Source organism: Rhopilema esculentum, chromosome 2, assembly GCF_057945365.1.
Source record: "Rhopilema esculentum isolate cy_ngs chromosome 2, ASM5794536v1, whole genome shotgun sequence".
Classification (NCBI taxonomy): domain Eukaryota; kingdom Metazoa; phylum Cnidaria; class Scyphozoa; order Rhizostomeae; family Rhizostomatidae; genus Rhopilema; species Rhopilema esculentum.
The window spans coordinates 4,977,661-4,999,390 of NC_142816.1; the positions used below are offsets into that span (position 1 = coordinate 4,977,661).

The following is a 21,730-nucleotide window of genomic DNA, read 5'->3' on the forward strand; positions in this document are numbered from 1 at the left end:
TTAAACTTGTTCTCAATATTATATAATTTAAATTCGAAACGCTGCGCAAAACTTGCTTTCCTAATAACGCATCACATTTATGTCTGTGATAGCGTACCTATTATCAAGTTAAAATAAGGTAATGCTTCACTTCATCTCAAATATCATGAAAAAATTACAAGCCACATCATTAATGAGAAAAAACTATGAACCTATGTTTTATTCAAAACCACTTCTAAGTTTGATATGTATGTTGATATTATTCCAGATTTTAAAACAAGCAGTAGGCTTTGCAGACTAGGACTTAGCAGGAGCCGCGGAGTGTTGAGAAAAGTTAGGGGGGTCTAAAAAAATGGGGGGACTAAAACCGAACAAAAAGTGGCTTGACATTGGTAAATTTCTTCCACTTTTGGCAAAAGTGGGGGGGCTATAGTGTAAAAGTGTGAAATTTATAATACTTCTTGAAAAATGAACGTTTCTCATTTTGCTCTTGTATATTTAGGGTGTTGTACTTTCTAAACTTTTGTATTGTGCTTGTAAATTAATGATTTTGTATTTAATCTTGTGAATTTTCATCCCATAACTATCATTATAGCATTTTTATTGTCTAAGTTTTCAGTTTTTTGTTTTGTTGTAGTAGATTAAGGGCCATTTCGACCTGTATATATATAATTATAAAAAAAATTAAAAGAACCAGACTCTTGGGGTCAGGTCATAAATTTGTGTAGTGAAATTTACCGACGAAGAGAAATTTAGGTACTATTTCACCTACTGAAAGACGACTTTACCGACAAACCAGGGGTTTTTGCACTGACTGGAGAATTGGGTAGGAGTCAAACCCCCTACACCCCTCCCCCCGCTAGCTACGCCCCTGCTGGCCTCGATCATCTAAATTTTCGGACCATTATCTAAAAAAATTATTCTCTGAACTTTTAGGAAGGCTGGCTCTCTACTTCGCAACAGAAATAAGTCTTCTTTCCGCTTGCCACGATTGAATGGTTTTTGTTATGTTTTGTTTGGGACCGGGCTGTCCGCGTTTTTCGGGGTCTGGACAATAGGAAGAATTTTGCGGATTTGATTCGATTGTTGAGGAAGTAAACCAAGCATTGACAGGGAATGAAAGTGAGAAGATGGCTGACGGAGCAGAAAAATCGAAAGCAAGGCAGCGTTTTGCACTCTTGCAGAAGAGAGCATCGCAGCTTGGTCTTAACAATAATGACATTTTAAATCTAGGTGTCATCCAACAGCACCAAAAGCCGATCAGCCTAACTCGCATTGTGTATAAAACATTTTTCATCCTGCTGTTGGTTGGCAGTCTCATCGCAGGGGCGCTGTATGGAGGTAGATTGCAGTTTCTTATAAATATTATAGTATACTCAACGAATTATTTATTTCTAAACTCTTGTTTGAAATGAAGATGTCAAGGAACCGGAATTTATAAAATGTGATGCCGCAAATAGCCTATTAGCGAGACGTTTAAAGATCAAGTTTAAAAAGGCGAGCTAAAGGAGAATCCTGCGCAGTTGAGGCAACGATTTCCGCACGAGGGATGTCAATATTTTATATGTTCCGCCCCAATGTGCGAATCCTTTCAACTTAGTCGGTTTAGTTCAACATTAAGTCAGATTTCCATACTGACCTAGAAACTTCATATAATTTTGCTGACACGGCGAGTCAAATTGTGGTTTTATGTGGACTGAAGGATGGGATAAAGCTGTTTGTTATTAAATATTAAACAGTGGATTTTTTAATCAAGAGAGATCTTGTCTGTATTGTTTGTTAAAACGCAAAACATTGACGTTTTATATTATCAAGGAATGTATTCAGGAAAAATTTTATTTTGCTGAAGAAAATACATAATTTTAGTCACAAGCTCTCATAAAAGCATGCTCTTTTATGGGGATTTCAACTGTACTGCGGGAAATTAGACTAGATAATTCCAGCAATATATGAATGGTGGTAAAAAAATAAAGGATCAAGATCAAAAGTTGCAAAGATAAGGGAACAATTTTTGTTATGATTACAAGCCTTTAATATTTTACAACCCAATCATGGACATTTTCTATGCTCTATGTACCTTTTTTTCAAAGTTTGAAGCATCCAGAAAACGCATTGTCCAATTTTTTTCAAAATGGATCCCATAATGTTGCATGTTGTCAAGTTAGCCTATGGCAACACAAAATTTAAAGACGGTACTGGAAAGAGAAAAATAGCACACTAAAGTACTCAAATATGCTATTTTTTCCCTTTGCGTGCCATCTTGAAATGCTTTATCCTTGAGTTTCTGATTACATTTGTACTGTTTTCTAGCTTATGCTTACAAATTGGTCAGTGGAAAATGGTTTGCAAAGCTGTGGGTGAACCATGTTATTCCAATGGATCTTGAACAAGAGCAATGTTTGTTACCCACTACAGAAATAATGCTAGATGTGTTTCGGCCACCACTGGATTGCAGTTTTTGTGAAGGAATCCACAAGGAAGACAGGGTTGCAAACTTGACAGCAGAAGAGTTCAAAGACAAGTATGGCTATTCTGGGAGAGTGACCATCGTGACAGATGGTACTAAAGATTGGTCTGCCTCCAAATTTTTCAGTCTTGGTTTTTTCAAAAAAGTTTATGGGAAGAATAGCCCGGTTTTAGAGAGTGCAAGCAAGGATTGCCAGTTTTTTAGATATAACACAGATTTTAATACTATGAAGGAAGTTTTCACCATGCCAAAAAAGATGCAAAAAATGGAAGGGAAGCCATGGTATATTGGATGGTATGTATAGATTAGTATTGATGCATGTTTTTAATTCTCTATTGAATCTTACATTTTACTCTTGCATCCTTCCAGCATGTAATATTGGGTAAGAAAATAGTTTTTTTTCCCTCATCCAAATTTATCTTGGAAAACCAAAGAAAGAGGAAGGCTAAGTCAAACAGATTGTTCTCTGAAAGGGGTATCAGTCTGAAACCAGGTCTTTATGTAAGAACAATTTTTTGATATATACATTACCTAACTCAATAATTGCATGATATGAATTTGTATCATTTATTTAAAGTAATATATATATATATATATTATACATAGTATGATATATATATATATATATATATATATATATATATATATATATATATATATATATATATATATATATATATATATATATATATATATATATATATAATTTTTTATTTAATCTATTATAATATGCTAATTGTTTTATTTCAGGAGTAATTGTGATCCAAAAGCTGCCTCCACATTGAGAAAATATTACAAGCGACCATACTTCTTCTCGGATGAAATTGAATCCAGTAAAACTGATTGGATTTTCATGGGAACCCCGGGATATGGTGCTCACATGCATGTAAGCACTCTTTCATATGTGATTAGATGTTGCATCATAATCACCAATCATCATAATCACTAATCATCCTATCATCACCAATCATCCTATCATCACCAATCATCCTACCATCACCATTATCAATTTTAATCAAAATTACAATCTACTGGTTTTTTGGAATGAGAAAAATCTATGAAAGACACCTATGACCTATTTTCTGTAGAAACATTCAAGAATATTAAATCATTGTCATGTTATTTAGTTATATTTAGATTCCATCTTTTCTTAGATATATACTAGATATAAATAATAGCAGTTAGATATAAACCAAATCTACAGTAGTCAAAATAACCAGTTTTTAGTTATATTAACTAGAAATGAAACTGAAATATGAAATAACATAAAAAATTATCCATAAATCAGAATCTTTTGCTGCTGAATTGTGGGCAAAAATAAAATTTTATTTTTGTTTCTAGATTGACAATGTGAAATACCCTTCATGGCAAGCACAAATTCAAGGCACTAAAATCTGGACAATTGAACCACCACCTGAATGCTACTACAAATGTCCTGGTGCATTCAAAGTTGTTGTAAATCCAGGTGATATAAGTAAGTATGCAAAATGTTGTCATTTCTTTGCGAAATGAGCTATTGAAGGAACATACTCAATATGTTATTAAAGTGGGTACCTGGTTGGTGAAGTGGGTACCTGGTTGTCCAGATATTCAATGCAACATTTTGTAGAAATTAACAAGCTGGAGCGCTGGGTGGAAATTGTATTAATCCTACTCCTAAGTTAATTTTCCTTTTGCAAAATTTGAAAAAAAAATTTGTTTTTTTTTTTTTTATTTATTTTACTCCAGATTGGTTGTAAAGCCTTTAGGAGTTAACTATTGAAGATTGAAGATTGAAGAACTCTCTATAGAGAGGGAACCACCTTCCACGAGGAAAGTTACAATATGATAGTACCAGAACTACCAACCTGAAAAGTACAAATATTGTTAGACATTCTGAAGATTTCAGTTGGCATTATTTTCAACTGTTTTATTTGTTTTAGCTCTGCTTAAGATGAAAAATATTCCTTAACAGCATTAACTTCTAGTTGTTATTGCCTGATTTGAAGAAATTCTAGGGATGTTCTTTAATTTCTTCTTTTGCTGTAAAACCTGGAAATGTTCAATCTATTTGAGAAAACCTTTATTAGGTTGGAGCAAACTTTCCTAATTCTAATGATTAAAATTTTACAAAGTATGTAAACAGGAAAAATTGAAGTTTATTTTCATGTTTATTAGATATTATAATCTGCCTAGTAATTACCTTTCACCTCTGAGTTAAACATTTTTTTAACTTCTGTTTTGTTATAGCAAAACTTCTGTATATAAAAACAATGTTAATTAATCATGCTCAAATATAATTATGTACTTTATATCTTACTTAAATTTTCTTAGGATAGTATTAGGTTAAATCCTATTTAAATATTAGGTTAAATTCTTCCAGGATTTTTTCAGGTTTGAAAAAACCTTGAAATTTACATTCTTTCTTCCACTTTTAGTAATCTTGGATACAAACAAATGGTTTCACCAGACTGATATTGTTGGCCAGAACATGAGCATAACAATTGGTTCAGAGTATGATTGAAATGTCAGGACAACAGAGGCTTATTTTTCCCAACCCAAATCGCTGTATTTAAATCAAAGGAAACAGAACTGCAAGCCATATTTTTGAAAAGTATTTTTTACTTCTAGTTTTGTCTAATAGTGCAACCAAAGGAAAGGCAAAGGGTATTCTTTGTGTCTTAAGACAAGTTTTTGCAGATTCCAACTTGGGTTTGAATCCTATATTTAAATGTTTAAAGAAAGGAACATACATGTAAAAAGAAATGCATTTGCCTTTCTCTGTCTTGAAGATTTGTATGTATTTAAGTTGAAGTTGAGTTGTTAGGCTAATTATTTACTTAGAAGTGTGGCATCTAATTACTGACAGTCATAATCGTACACAATTTCAGTTTCCTTGTTAAAATCTACTCAGATATAGAAAATGCTAGATGGCCTTTTTAGGATTCAGTAATTGATACCCAAATCAAATAGAAATACAATGGTTTCTGGATCTTGAACTGATGAAAATCCTGAATTTCAAACATTAAATCTTAACGGGGTATATCCTATACCAATGGTTTGTATGTGTGAGCAGTCAAACACAGTATATGGTACCATATTCAGATTTCAAAGTCTTAGGCATAAATTTTTTTAAGAAATTGAAACTAACAAACTATATAACAACCAATAGAGAGAAGAAACTAGTCCATAAAGAAATGTTTCCTGATTTTCTATACTTTTGTTATGTTATGCTCCTGCCCCAATGTTGTTTTTCAACTACATGTTACCTAACTAACTGCAACACTGGTATAGTGCTATCCAAATAACAAGGGGGGCTGCTGAACATAATTTTGCTAAAAACAATAGCAAAATTAGATATTGGCTAATTTTTGCATTAACAAGGGGGCTCAGTCCTTTAGCACTACACCCCTGTCTTGCAACCCTCTCTGACTGTAAGATGTAGTGGCAAACACACCTTTATGAGAAATAAATGAATTTTAAACTTTACTAATGTTAGGGATAATTTCAAGAGTTCTAACTCATTATATTTTTCATTCACAATATCTACCCTTTAATTGATCTTATACAGCATGTCAAAGACAAGCTTCTGCAGACATCTAATACACACAAAATTGGTTTAAAAATAAAACTTAGTAATCTTCGTGTTTCCCGTGTAACTTTTTCACAGAAGTATTGTCGTTTATTCTATCAGCAAATTTTTTTAAGAATTAAATTTTTGGGGAAATTTCTCGCCTTTAAAAATTTCTTGTATTTCCTCCACTGTGCACCAAAGGAAACGATAAATGCATGTTTGTCTAAAAAATAATTTTTCATTGTATATGTCTTGAGTATCGTGCTCAGGGATGCTGGAAGGACAGGGCTTCAGTAAAAGATCATTTGAAAGAAATTTCCAACTTCTAAGAATTCTTTCATAATTGTCATTTTATTTCGATAATTAGATATCTTGAAAATGAGTAAGTGGCATAAGAATTTATTTTATAAGTTTGAAGAAATGTGGCCACGAATAAGGCCCTTTAATCAGAATTTTGCATAAATCTCTTCGATAATTACAAACCCAATGTCAAGGACGCTTTTATGAAAAGAGCATTTTGATCCCCTTGCCCCCCAATCAAAGGGGTGAATGACGCCCTCCCCTGCGTCTCTGATCATGCCTTGTTTAGGACTTGGAAAACCACGAAAATATACCCATTCAATTCCTTGTTCGTTTTCTAACAACCCTTGCACAGAAGTGTTTATAGTTTTAGCATCCCCGTGCAAGGGCTACAGCAATGCTGAAAGAAATTTCCAAGTTGGTGGCATGCAATGATTCAGTACAAGCACCACAGTAAGTTAAGGCACATTTCACACTTACTATTGAAGCAACCTATGATCTATTAAACCATATGATTAAACATTGTCTATTAAAATGTTGGCTCAACTGAATGCAAATACATTGACTTTAAAGTTTACATCGTCCTGGGAAAAGTCAGCCTGTGTGTCTATACATCGTATACATTTGATTTACTGTTTCATTAAATCTCGGGTGGGGCTTGGTTAAACTTGTTTGATAATAGCCCACTAAATGGATGGATAATATGATTTGACATTTTTTCTGATTTATAAGCAAAGAGTTAGAATGACTCGAGAACAACTGAATTTGACGCCACCAATATGGTTTTAAACTGGCTTGAAAAATCTTATTGTGCAAGCTAGAATTGCGTAATGAAGTAGAACTCTGTGAGGTAGAATGAGACTAGGCGACGAATGACCACTGTTGCAAGGCACCGCCTTAGAATGGAGACCTTCAAACGACGGACAAACCACTTCTTCGTTACAATGGAAAGGAATTGTGTAGAAAACGTAAACGCTTCCACAGTGAAGGCATGCACCTCATTTACAGTAGCGGTTATATCAAAACAAGTTGAAAATTTATAAAAATTCACTGCATAGGGGTGGTTCATAGTTGTTTCTAATGCTTGCTTTAGAACAGTAATACAGTCAAGAGCATAAAGAACTGAAATCTTGAGAAAGGGTCGGTAAATGTAAGTCCAAAGGAAATTCCTTTAATTTTACGGCTACTAACGAAATAAGGACCATTAGGCAAAACATCTTTGCCACAAACGATCAGCTGAAAATATACCCTAAAATTGCATTTCGATATGCTAAATAAATATGAAGTACTCAAATTCAGTAGACGAATGCGATCTGGAAAGAGAAAAGAGACCCCACTTTTATTCAATGATAGATTTTTCTTGTGCTCTATCCTTGTATCGATACTTGTTAGTTTGTATGCCCCATCTCTAAAATGATATTTGAATCTAACAGAAGGAAAAAGGCATCATAAAAATCATTTGCACTTAAGCCTAAATAGCACTTTAGTTAATAGAGCAGCGATTTCTTATCTGTTAACTTCGAGTTCGTGCTTAATGTGACCTTCAGAAAACTGGCCTATCTTGAAAGAACGCTTAAACATACCTCAAAATTTGCAGAATCAGTTACAACATCAGTTACAAATTGGCTGAGAGATGGTCATTGAGAGATTGGGTATTTACAAAAGGATCATTCTGGTTTTAGCTTGATTCTAAAAATTAAAAATCAAGATTAAATTGAAGGGATTTGATGAGCTCATTTTGCATAGATTATACTAATTTTTCGGCGTCAATCTGTAAAGTATTTCAGATTATAAAGTCAAAATTTGAAACCTCTAAATTGGATTTTTATGAATGCTTTAATTCATCGTTCTATTCAATCAACATCTAAGAATACACCCAAATAAACATGAGCGTAAATCTGCTGCAAATTCATCAATTATTTTTTTTGAATCACTGAAGACCAACTCGCATTGTTTCAAAATCCATTGATATTTATTTATTGTAGCAATTTGTGATGCATACTGATTAAACTAACATAAAGAAACTTTGGATAAAATGTTAAAACGTCCTCTTTAAGCAAATTTTTTAGAAGCAAGACTTTTATTGAATATTCTAAGAGTGAGGTACAAGGTTCAGATTGCTTAAAAATTTAGTGATTTAATGCCATTTCTGGCAGGATGTTGTTTTGGTAGTTGTTCTAGTTTGAAATCAAGTTCCGTTTAGAGTCGATGAATTCTTTCAAGTATCAAGATGGTGGAAATTCGAAGCTATTGGACATTTGTGCATTGCCAAAAGGCCAACATTTCTTTTTAAACTATGCAACGACATGAAGGACAAATATTGCATGTCGAAACTTCATTAGCTGAGCCAAAATAAAATACACTTTATTTCTTCAACCCAAGAGTGGAGATAACGGGGGCCTAAGTAGCTTGATATGTAATGGTGAATGCACCAGCAGAAAGCTAAAGACGTCATATCAGGCAGGGGCGGACTGGCTAATTTTTTTGGCCCGGGCAAATTATGATCAAACCGGCCCACAAAGATAGCAAATAAAAAGCTACACGGAAAATGCAAGTAAATGTTAGTCTGTAAGGAAAACAAGTTTTTAAATTCAGTAATTTTGTGCATGGATGAATGCTGGTTAACAGAACATGTTAAATATGTCATTTCCTGACTAAATAGTAAATAAACAAAAATTTGAACTCATTGGTTTGACTTTCTTTCTAAATACAGTAACTTATATGTTGATAATGTGATCGTTCTAGATGTCATCTAACAGGTGTTTTTCTAAGAACATTAACATGAAGGACTCCAGGTTTGGCTGCGAAAAATTACCACGTAATCTGTTCTTTATATATTTAAAGTGGAAAAGCTTCTATCACACTCAACTTGTGACAAATAATTTTCTAATCCTCCGGAAAACCACAATGATTTTCAGCCGCCCAAAAATATCGATTTGTCAATTTCTGACCCCAGTTGAAATTTTATCGTGTAGCACCATACCCCTGTTGGGCGGGGGTCCATTTGACTTATGATAGTATATGCCTAATAAATTTACCATAACTTGTATGAGTTTATTGAAAGGAGCAAAAGCAAGACCCTGCTATTTTTTGTGACGTTTGTGGCTTTTGCTTGATAAAAAAAGCTTTGTATCGTAGCTGGAGTCTCGCAGCTTTTCCTTACGAAATTTCTGTGCACCACCTTTGGTTGAAGTCTTCTTGCTCTTCCCTTGTTCTACGTATGTCCTCTTCATTACTACACATCACAGAGCAAATTGCGTAGTGAACTCTAGTCAATAATACGTTTCCTGATCAATAATACGTTTCCTGAAGAAGTCTCTGGGCTGCGGTGACAATAATGAATTCATAATTTTGATGCTTTTGAAGTACTCGCGTGTATATTTATTCTTTTCCACAAGGTCTCTGGAAATTCAAGGCAAACAGATCAACGCACGGGTATATTTTTTTCGCCTCGCAATCACTTTTTAAACCAATTTATTTTTTTGCACTTTTATCAACCGGCCCTTAAACCGACCGGCCCTTCGGGCGATCGCCCGAATAGCCCGACCAGCCAGTCCGCCCCTGATATCAGGGCAAAGTGGGGCCGTAAAAAGAGTGGGGACACTATCGAAACCTTTTAGATTCAGTTATGTAATTGTGCATGCAAGATTTTTGGGGAACTCTAGCCTTCTATATAGCCTTCATAGAGAAGGCAGGGGGCTGAAGTTTTTATGAACATTCTAGACTTTCCTGCAGAAGTCACTATTGTCGTTATCATACCTTTTTGCTACTAAGTACGATATTTTTTCGCATAGATTTACTACACAAGGGACTTGCCCTACCAGTTACGGTCTCTTTGCTGCTCATGTTGAATCGTTTTCTCGTGGTTTTCTAAGTCACCTTTGGTTTCAAAGGCCATTCTCGATCCCTGTTCGAAGCATATTACACAAACATAAGGCAGCTTCGAGGAATGACGAGACCTATGATGATCAACTTGCTCTTTTGAAGTCTGTGATCTATAGCAGCATTCTGCATCAACCAGACAACTAAATGGCCGTTCACTGTATCTAAATATAATCGTATTTTCAAAATTTAAGCTAAAAAGCTTCTTTGAACGAGGAGTCATGGATCTTGGGTCGGTAGGCAGAGACATGATCGAATACTTGCGCATTCGATGCCCTTTCCCCTCCATACGACTCTTCGAGCCTTCGTTCAGGAGATAATTATGAATAGCAATTGGTGTCTCACTCGCTCTAGAGAATTTCCGACTGCGTTTTAGAGACATCCCACTATGATATTTACCTTGACCTTTACCTTCGAACTCTGGCTCACCAGCAAGTCCTAGCACAGCTAAGTGGTGCCGATCGATCACTAACCTTGAGTTTTCGTCCTTGATCGCAGCTGCTAACTCCATTATGTTTCCTCTTGCATATATTGACGTCTTCCTCCTAGGATAACCTTCAACCCCATCTTTACTGCCAACACTCCGTTTCTCTTCTTTTCTTAAATCCAACATCTCTTTACACTCTTTCTCCATTATCTCCCTTAAAATTTCCTCTTCAATACTTCCCTCGTCTCTAGACGACTTCTTTTTCCTTTTAGAAGCATCTTTATTACTCCCTTTTCTTTGCTCCTTCAAGCCTCCCTTTCCAGCACCATTCTTATCACTGTGTTTTCTAGCCAAATTGCTCTTATCTTTTGATCTACTATAGCCATCAAGTAACTTCCCGTCTTTCAGCTGTCCTTTAGATTTCTTGGAACCTCGTCTTCTCCAGTCCATCAAACACTCTTCTACGCAGTTTGAATACTCGCTCCTCTTATCCTTTGACGCGTTGCTCAGTTTTCTGCTAAGGTCATCATCATTATCCTCTTTCACCAAAAACTCATCAATTAATGTGAACGATTTATCACTTTCTGTACTCGCTATTCTCTCTAGATGTCCTGCTTCTTTTCCTTTTGCAGCACTGTATTTTGAAGACGAATTTGATACACATTCTTCTTTATGCTTCTCTCCACTTGAAGTGTTCATATTTACATCAAGCTCATTCTCAGATGGTCTCACAACCAAACCTTTCTTTCTCACAGGTTTGCTGCTGTGCTCTATCGAGGTATCGTGTACCTCTGTTTTTCCAGTATGGTTTGATTCAGTAATAGACGGGAAAATAATTTCGTCATTGTCTTTGTTAATGTGTATTTTCGTAGCCACATTGCTATCTGAATGTAGTGAAGGAAGTTTAGCATTAAAGGCTGCTTTAATTTGTCCCTTATCAAAACTCGGTTTTGAGCCATGGTCATTTTTCTCACAAACTGTCTTGACAGTCTCATCAAGCAATGCTTCTTCAGTAGATGCCTTTCTTTCACCCTCTCTCTCTGATGCTTCGCATAATGTCTCAAGGTCACCTTCCCTCGATCGCAGAGGACGACGCCTTCTGATGCTACTAACTGTTGGATGTCGATCCTTCTCTTTTTTCTTTTGAACTTCATAAAGGTACTGATCAGACATTCCATCTACGCATGTGGAATTTGGCCCCTGTTCTTCCTTTTTTGAGGCCGCATTTTCGAAAGAAGCATTAAGTAAACAGTCATCATCTATTTCATTTGCATCGTCATCTTTTACATAACCTGCATCACTTTTACTTGCATCTGAATTGCCACTGATATTCATACCTCTTACTTTGCTCAATTTTGCACAAATTCTCACTGCATCTTCCGCTCCGCAACCATTTCTTTAATGGAATAAGTACTGAGACTTTTTCGAACTAGATTCTTCCAATCAGAATGTGACTAGAGAAGAGGCTTTCTTTTTGTTTCGATATATTGGTCTCCATCCAATTTGACTGTATTTTGTTGTTAGAGTTATAAAACCCTGACTTACATATTCCTTTACTTTGTTTTCATGACTAAAAGTTTCGTTATATGTTTACAGCGTCTGCAAACCAATTTAGTTGCAACTAATGATACAAATGCTTTTTCGGTATTCTTTATATCACAAATATTAAGGTCCAATGTCGTGTGAGACTGCCACCTTCAAAACTCACAAAAATGTTCTTCTGTCTGTTCTTCGAATTGCCTCTCTGTGCAGTACTGTTATTATTTCAAAGATAAGCACTCGAACATTCGGTGTCACGTGCATGGAGAAGAAGGTTTCTGTAAACTGACTTGCAAGAGATTAAAAAATTGATCAACATTCATACCACCAGTGACATGAATCCTCTCTTTCGTAATTTCGTCTCAGAGGAATGAAAAAATTGACAGAATTTCTCTGCAGAATATCTTTGCTCTTTCTATATTAACTACACGTTAATAGATCGGCTTCGCGGCAAAAATATGTTGGGCTCTTCACAACTTAAAAATGTCAGATATGTCATGATGCCACTTCTACGAGACTGTGTTATGGATTTTCAGCTTCGTCCAGAACACTTTTTATGAGCCAATCCTTACTTCAACAAATACTTGCTTGAAATTTCTTATCAACTCAGCTCAAACAATTACCCAGATGACATTGATGAAAGAAGATAAGTAGAAAATCATTCCATACGATTATCGAACAGCATATCTCTTTCACTGATATCGATCTTCATCTGTTTCTGGGCCAGTCTTCTATGTCACATGGCTGCGTTCCATGACTATCATCAGTGCCAGAAAAGGCCAACAACAAGATATTTTGTAGACCCTTAAAAGCATTGGTCAGTTGACAATTGGTATGTCTCCAAACTTTCAAGCAACTTATACAAGGACCAAGGTTGGCACGGAAGAATCCTGTTCTGCATATGTTGTAGCACACATTTGTAGAGACAAAACTTTTGCGATCGATTAGGACTGGAGAATCTTCTTCAACGTAATTTGTCATCAATGTCTTCAAACACTAATAACGTCTTGTCTCCGTTATATCGAACTTGATTTGAAATAAGCAATACTTCATCGTGATTCAAAAACCTGTGGTCACAAACCAGAGTCTCCGAGTTCAGTAATGTCTTTGTTTGTCGCTTCAAACCCTGCTATTTTTCCCGATTAAGCGTGCTGATAAATCGATCATTGCAGGTATTCAAACAGAACCAATACATCAGCATTTTCATTAAAGGGAAATCAATTGTTAAACAACTAATCCTGTTCTTATAAAAAGTCTTCCCTCTTGCAAGAGCGTATGTTCGCTGTTTACTAAAATCTACGCTTTGCGGCCAACGATGGTTTAAAACATAATTCCATTTTCACAACCTCGAGAAAACTAAGTTTGTAAATTCGTATAACGTAAAGCTTATCATTGAAATCTCGAAATTTGGCCATACTTTGTTTGGTTAGCTTTACATTATTAAGAAGATAGTGAGGCTTTTCGTGTCTGATAGCTGCACGAGACAAGAACAGTCGCGACACTAACGTTTGTTAATTAATACACTCAGCTCTTCGCTAATGAATTTAAAACAAAATGCAGCTAGCAATGTAACGGCGGAGCTGCAAAGAGCTGACGGAACCTCTGACAGTATTAATGGAAGCCTGATTTGATTTCCAAGAAATAAATATCAAAATGCGCTCAAAGAGAATGGTGGAATCAGATAGGAAGTTTTCAAAAACTACGTAGTTTCAAAACATGTTCAGTTTAACTCTATGCTTGATGACAACACTGAGGGTTAAGTTCAAGCTAGAACTAAAAACATATAGTTTGATTATGTTGGGGATCTTCTTATTCCTTTATTGTTTACACTACTGAAGATAGGCAAAATCCAAACCGTCAAGAAAAAGCCCAGAACAATATAACCGAACACATCCAATCAGTGGCGCAAAAAGCTATCCAGGGCTGCTGGGGAAAAAATAGGTTTGGGTCCTCTTTGATTGATCACATATTTAATGTTTAGATCTTCAGGGACCCCAATTTAAAAAATATGGCTCCACCTTCTTGTCCTCTGGGTTTGGCCAGGCTTTCCACCTTCCTGTTGCGTTCCTACATCCAATTACAACTTAGATTCTGACCAAGGCTCGATATATTATAGCAACACCCTAATTTATGTCAAAGTCTGTCAATTTTTACATGGGGAGTGTAAGGGGTGTCACCCCAGCCCCCCCCCCCCTCAATCTTCAAAACTCTTTTAATAAGTCGGAAATTTGAGAGTATTTGGTAAATCCAAGTCCTTATCACAGTGCTTATTTACATCTGAGAAAAATACCATAATGCTGATGCTGAGAACTCTCTTAATTCAGATTCGAATTGACAGAGCAGTATAATTTTAAGGTTTTTTAGGTTTAGGCTTATTACAAATTCAGTACAAAATTCCAACTGGCTTAAACTCTGTACTCGTCACTCTCCCAAAATTATCCTACACCATGTTTTTCCATTCTTGTGTTTGATATTGTTATACATTAGCTAAACCCATAAGAATTAAAAAGGTATAATGTTATATCATGTAGCCAAAAGAATCCGATCTTTAGGAAAATTCTTACCCTTCATTATCGGATGGCCCCCCTGTTTATAAAAAGTTCAAGTGAGTTCCTTGGGTTTAGAATGTACACTGCAGCAATAAAATGATGCTAAAAGGGTGTTGTTTCGAAAATATCTCATGGAGAACACACATTATAACCCCACAGTTCCACTGCAACATCTGCCAAGAGTTTTTCTTTCTCATTGAAATTTTGCTTTTTACACACAACTTAAATCCCGAAATTAGCTTATCAATTTTAAGATTTTTAAGATGATTGCTAATTCTTTCACCATACAAACAGATATTTTTCTAAAAAAATTTCACTTTTTTATCTTCGTTTTCAGAAATAATTTCAAGACAATATTGACGAAAAGTTGTAGTTAAAGTGCTTCGTATATTTTGCTTTTTTCTTTTTCCTGTTGCATATTCAATTTATCAGAGACTAAAATCGTGGATTGTGACGGCAATACAGGTTTGGGATGCACTTTACTTTCAGGAAGGTTGTTATTCGAGGGGGGTGAAGGCTTGTACGGTGGGACACTTTGAAGCTTTGCGAGATTCAGTATATTCTCTCCATGAAACATTCTCCATTTTACACAAACTAATGCATACTTTTTTGCACATCTTGATCGATTTGAAGACTGGCCACAGCCAGATCATTTAACAATGATATCATAAATATTCTATTTCAAGATATAAGGGCTTTATACCAGGAAAATTGTCAAGAAAGTATTATAAAGCAGAACTAAATGAAACAAATAAGAAAAATGAGCAAAGTAGCCAGGAACGGATTTTAGAGGAAAGGATTGGGAGCTGATAGATAATAATTGAATTTTGTTAGATAAAATTACGATAACGCCCATAATTAGGTTTACATCTTTAAAAGATAAAGATAATAAGTAGAGTGAAATCTTGGCGTTAATATTGATTTGAAGTTTTTTTATTAATATTGACCTGCAAAAATTATTTTTACCGAATAATAGCAAAATTGACAAAATATCTCATAAAAACTGGGGGGAGGGGTTTGCAGCATGGCAGCCCCATTCCCCCAGCAAGTCCGCGCCTGAGCTTAACCTTGCAAGAATGCAATAAATATTTATTTTCACTACAAAACAATATCTGGAGGCTGTTATCATACAGCATTTTTTGGAAGAATACATTTCCCACGGGCTCGTGCAGTTTTCCGTGTTATTGGTTTTAAAGTATTCCATGGCCAAGTCCGTGCTTTGTAATGCAGCGAATTAATTTATCAAAATACGAAATATCTTTCTGAATTCGCTCGATACACAAACATAGATCCACAAAAGTAACCAAATTCCGCCTCGTGTAAACGGGCGAATCCGTTCCGCTTTCACTCCGAAACCCCTTTATATTTTCAAATGCTTTTCAGATAGCTTTGGCCGTTCAAATATCTCAGACACAGTAATTACCTCACTTCAGTCCACAGCGCAGTGATAAACAAAATCATTTCTCTGCGTCAGCCAAGGTGCTTTTAAACGCATCAAACAAGCTCCAAACATGCACGAAGCAAGAAAATATATCTAATGAATCTACTTACGTCTATTTATACTTGCAGGCAGCCTCTTGTAACCATCTTATTAAACTCAGCATCGTAAAAGCAGCGAAACAAATCTGCAGGCATTTCGATAACAAAATACACTTCGGTGGAAGCCATGCAATTGACATTCCTTGCGTTGAAACATTTCCCGCGTAAATATCAAAGGAGCAGTGTATTATGGGTATTTGCTGCTCCCCTGGGACAATTATAAAGCAATATGTTGCAGATGGTTTGTCTTACTTGAGAATTTTCGTGCACGTGCACAAAACACACTCCGTGGGGGAAGAGTAGTTTGTTTGGAATCGCAAGCATTAGAAACAGAGGATTCCACTCTATTTGAACGAAAATACCGAGCTACAAACATTGGGAAAGCGGACAATTATCAATAAATGATGTTTTGTTGTAAAGACCAAAATCATTCCACAATACAACTGATATGATGATTTTTTCCTCATTTAACCTTTGTTTGAGGCCTGTTTTATGGTTCTTACATTGCAGAATTAACTTGGAGTCTTAATGTCACATCATAGTTTCTTTCTACTGTCATCGCATGCAAACCAATTTCGAGTTCCACAACTTCTCGATTGGTAAATTTCTGCTTATTTCCTTGTGAAAAATTTTATAATTTCCTTCTTGGGTCTTCTAGAGTTGTATCTGCTAATGAAAAATTGAGAAAAGGCAGCTGTCTTAACCCTAATGAGCCTATGTATTTGTGAGAGAATAAATGTGAACTCCTTAGCCAGCAATGATTCAATCTTTTGCATAATGCACAGAGAGAAATTTAATAACAACTTTGCTTTTTTGCCTATTTTCCTTGAGTTTTTCTAGCAAAAAATACGGCAAAGGGCTTAGAAGTCACTGATTTTTGGTAGGCTATGGAAAGAAAAAACTGTCTCTTCTTCTATGACAACAGTTAAGAGCTGGTGCAAGAATCTAGCTGCTGTGAAGACCAGAAGCAGAAAAACTTCAAAAGTTGCTTTGTATCTCGATAAAAAACAAAGCACGGGAAGCTGCCAAGGATCTCCAATGAAAAAAAGAAATACTTGAAACCATGAAAGAAAAGAGGGTCGATAGAATAGAAGAGACACTACCCAAGGCAGGCAAATGAGCCGTCTTCAGCTTCTCTTAAAAGCGCCCTCATCTACTGCGACCAGCCTGGAATCCAAGCAGGCCGCAGAGAGACGTCATGCTTAAAAGAGAAGCGATAACAAGAACATAAGGGGACCTTGAATAGGGCTGCTCCCACAGGGCTTTGTGTTAAAGGAGAACCAGCATGCAACTGGGAGAGAGTAGCAGCAAGGGTTGTGTAACATAGGGAGGGGGAGTGAGGGAGAGGTTGTAATTTCAAACCTTCTTTTTGCATTAGAGATCCCCAGAAACTTCCCGGGGCTAGGCCTATTTCAACACAAAACAAAACTTTTTATCTTAAATATAATTAAATTTATAACTACAAACAAGCGTCCATAATGGCGCAGCAACTCCATATCTGAAAACAAAAGAGGCTTGATAAGAAAAGTTTCAATGCAACAATAATGTTGATAATTTCTTCATTCTCACGACGGAATTATATGTTAGGTTGAACAACATTTTCAGCTGAGGAAGAATAAAATTTTTATAGGATTCATTCATATTAAGATTCTAATCTCCTAATAGAACAGTGTCAAAAACAGTTTAATCGAACAAGTTCTAGAAAAAATCAAAATACTTGCATCAGTATGCCTAAACGTATTCTTCTTTTTCTTCAAAAAAGTGGGGTACAAAGCCCCCTGGCCCCCGGTCTTCTGGGACCTTGTGTAAATGACCTCTCTCTCATAGATTCGTCAAAAATTATGCGATAAGAGTGTGTACAAGAGAGATAAAAATGACAGCCAAAGCAAAAATTCATAACAAAGACGGAACTTACTGTATTCAAAATGGAGTTGTGGTGTCATCAGAGTCGCACTAGAAAAAAATACAGGTGTCAGAATAATCATCAAGACACATCCTTTAAACATTTTCCTTAATCGATTAAGAAATCTTAACCAACTTCAAAGATGTTTAAATTATAATAGACGGAAGGTTTCATGAGGATCAAAGTTGGAAGAAAGAGAGGGGAGGGAGAGAGAGGGGAGGGAAAGAGAGGAGATGGAGAGTTAAGGAAGTGGAATGGGGGAAGGGAAGAGAGGAGGGAAAAAAGAAACAAGGCAAGGTGAGGAGATGAAAAGAGGGAAGAAGGGTAAGATTGGGGAGGAAAATGAGGGAAGGGGAAGAACGAGAAGGAGAAGTGTGGGAGGGGAAATGTGGAGATAGAAAGAGAGGGAAGTAAAAAGAGGAAGGGAGGAGAAGAGGGAAGTAAGAATAAAAAAGATAGAGAAGAAAAAGAGAGAGAAGGAGAAGAAGAGAGAAGAGGAGAAGAAGAGAAAGGAGGAGAAAAGAGGGGAGGGGAAGGGATAGAAGGGGAAGAGAGGAGGTGGTAAGAGAGATGAGGAGAGAAGAGAGAATGAGAAAAAAAAGGAGGGAAGGAAATGGAGAGGAAAAGAGGGAAGAGAACAGAGAGGAAGTGAAGCGAGGGTTATTCTTATTTGCAGAAATGTTCTTTTTCTCCAAGGAGCTCTAATGAATTAGTAAACCCAAATCTCTAACAAAAATATGAAATTGAATTTCGGAGCCTTCTTGCGAAACTTGAAATTTCAATAAAATGTATATTGCTACGAAGAAATTAAATTGAACTTTTCACTCAAAATCATAAGGTAAAAATTAAAGTAAATTCTTGCTCACTTCGATAACATCTTCAAGAGAAGCTTCGCTTCGAATAGAAGATCTCTGCGATCTTGACAGCACCTTGGAAAAAACGTGTACAATGAATGATTGTTTTTCAATGAAAATTACAAATTACTTGTTTTCAGAGACTTGAGAATGCAGAAGAATAACATGATCCAAAATGTGTTAATTTTGTTACAGGATTGTGCTACAAAGCTTCAGAAAAGGCCTTTTTTTATTCCACCTGTTTTGCAAAGAGCCATCTCTGAATTTGTATACTCCTAGACTCCTAAATAAGACTCCTAAACTAGACTCCTAAATAACCCAATGCTCCACAAGGGCTTTAAATATTTTGATAATGAAAAAATCAACTAATTGGTTTTTACCAATTGTTTAAACTCAAAACCACTAGTTAAATCAGCTCTGTGAACATCAAAACTTCTCCCGTACCTGATAGAACACGACAGAATTCATAAAAAATATCTGGTATGAAATCGAGAGACTATTACCATATCTGATCCTTCTTCAGTTCTGTCTTCTGTCTTAGCTTTCTTTGCATTCTGGCTGTTGGCTTCTACAAACGACTGAAAAGGTCCCATCATGTACTTCAAGTGTCCCATAATTGATGATGATCTTGGAACTACTTCTTCGTAATTTAAAACCTCTTCTTGGCTTTGAGTTCGACTTTCTCGTGCATCGTAGAAAACATCGCTTTTACAGCCTGGGTATCAAGAAATGCTATCCCTGTTATGTATATCAAAGCTAAACATAATAAAATAAAGTCTTTTTTCAATTTTTGAGAAGGTACTCAGTCAAAAATACTAACAAAATGTAATAAAAAATTGAAACAACATACTCTTTAAGCTTTCAGACGATGCAATCTGGTCAAGTGATGTTGCATGGGTATCTGCTCCTTCTGTCTGGGAAGCCGTTGATTTCATGACACCGAGCTCTTGCAGAGAGACATGACAAGAGGCATCTTTCATGCCTTGAGCCTCGTAGTCCATATCAGCTTGTGTGGCAGTTGAAACCATTGGCAATCTAAATTGTACTCTCTTATCAAGCTTCAATGGACGACATTGTACCTCTTTGTTTAAGGTGATGATGCGACGACACTGGGTACCAGTATGACGTTTCTGTATTAAAAAAATCCACATCATACCATGTTTCCCTTTCTCTAAAGTACAGCCATATCAAAATGGCTATCAAATTCTGAGATCAGTTACTGTTAGAGATTAATTCAAGATTTCAATGGTCGAAAGAGGGGAAAAGGTGACAGGGGTGGGATTCAAAAGGTCTTTTGGTTGATTGGAATGAACTTCAAAGTCATTTGTGTTGAAAACTAAATTCGATATTGTCTTTTCAGTCTCAAAGCAACCGAAAAGTAAGATTACATTTTCAAATAAGTTACAGTTTAAATTATTTGCATAAACAATTTTTACAGATTATTGAAGTAATAGGAGAGAAGACAAATCATTTGATAACAAGATAGGAAGAATAAACAAGGCTAAAAATTGATTTCTTCTGTTGTTTTGTCGTTGCCTTTTCTTCAACTTCTTTTTTCATTGTTAGCAAGCAAGCTCAGATCTTCTTCCTGCATCTTCTGCTCCTTTTGTTTCAACCTTCTTCAGTTGACTGCAGTCCTACCTTCAGTGTATTATATAAAATGCATTGAAGTGAATATAAACTCTTATAGTAACATAATGATGCTTCATAGAGGGTACAAATCGATCGTCATACATCTACAATGATATAAAAAATAAATTTAAAGTCTCATACCGTTGGCTGGTATACTTGGCATTGTTTATCACGCATATTATCTTTCTTCTTCTTTTCGCGGTACAGATAATAAGCATATCCGCAAAGTGCAGCAGTTGCCGAACCTGCAACCACTCCAATCAACGTATTGTTATCCACTATCATATTGAACCTCGTATTGTTATCCACTATCAAAAACTTGCGATTCGCTAAAACAGATGAACTGCGATTTGTTTTAACTAAACTGACCAATATACTTGTATTCAGAAGATTCCTTTCGTCTCCGTTACGATCAAAACAACCTTCACGTAGATTTGTCTTAAATTGTGATCTGCGCTTCGGAAATCAATATGACGTCACATTATCACTTAAAATATGGCGTCAAATGAGACATAATTCTCCTACTTTAATGAAAAATATTGAATTGGATTTCGAAAATGCCCAAAATGTGATGACACCGATTGAATTGAATAGAAAGTTAGGAGAAGATCGACGAGTAGATGATATTCAGGAGACTATATTGTATTTGGGTAACGTGGGGCAAATACTAAGCAAAAACTCATTTATGATTGCGCTGCAGTGTCTTTTGCTGCTCACGTGCTAAAGCTAACGCGAACAACCGTCGGGCGGGGCATGGTGCTTTTGAGGAGGTAGTCAAATACATGCGTCGTTAGCTTTAAAACTAAATTGCGACATATTTTTGAAAATTTTAAAGCAGCAAACAACGGCTTTAGGATAAAAATATTAAAACTTATATTATCAGTTCCTAATAAGGTAAAGGGTAACGTAAAGGATATAGGAGTCCTGGGAAGACAGATCTTCGTATTTAAAAGATCTTTGGCGAGCACGAAAAGGATACGTAAGTTTTGTATTAACAAATCGCTACTATTTCCTTCTATTATGAACTGCGAAATTTAACCAACAATTGCTTTTGTTGGATGAGCCAAAGGTCTAGTTGAAAAATTCTAGCCCTTTCACTCGTTAAA

At 35.8% G+C, this 21,730-nt stretch overlaps 2 protein-coding genes across 2 annotated transcripts; one reads left to right on the top strand and one right to left on the bottom strand.

Moving 5' to 3' along the window:
- Window positions 1-1,070: 1,070 nt before the first annotated feature.
- LOC135695466 (uncharacterized) lies at window positions 1,071-6,152 on the top strand. Its single transcript, XM_065214560.2, has 5 exons — window positions 1,071-1,320; window positions 2,290-2,740; window positions 3,197-3,332; window positions 3,788-3,920; window positions 4,864-6,152. Exons 1-5 carry the CDS (start codon window positions 1,110-1,112, stop codon window positions 4,947-4,949), a joined length of 1,017 nt encoding a protein of 338 aa, XP_065070632.1. The 5' UTR covers window positions 1,071-1,109; the 3' UTR covers window positions 4,950-6,152.
- Window positions 6,153-16,806: 10,654 nt separating this feature from the next.
- LOC135695469 (uncharacterized) lies at window positions 16,807-21,617 on the bottom strand. Its single transcript, XM_089109088.1, has 6 exons — window positions 20,766-21,617; window positions 19,843-20,122; window positions 19,496-19,707; window positions 19,005-19,067; window positions 18,151-18,188; window positions 16,807-17,733 (listed from the first exon to the last, which is right to left on the bottom strand). The coding sequence occupies exons 1-5, from the start codon at window positions 20,907-20,909 to the stop codon at window positions 18,156-18,158; spliced, it is 732 nt and encodes a 243-aa protein (XP_088965214.1). The 5' UTR covers window positions 20,910-21,617; the 3' UTR covers window positions 16,807-17,733; window positions 18,151-18,155.
- Window positions 21,618-21,730: the final 113 nt, after the last annotated feature.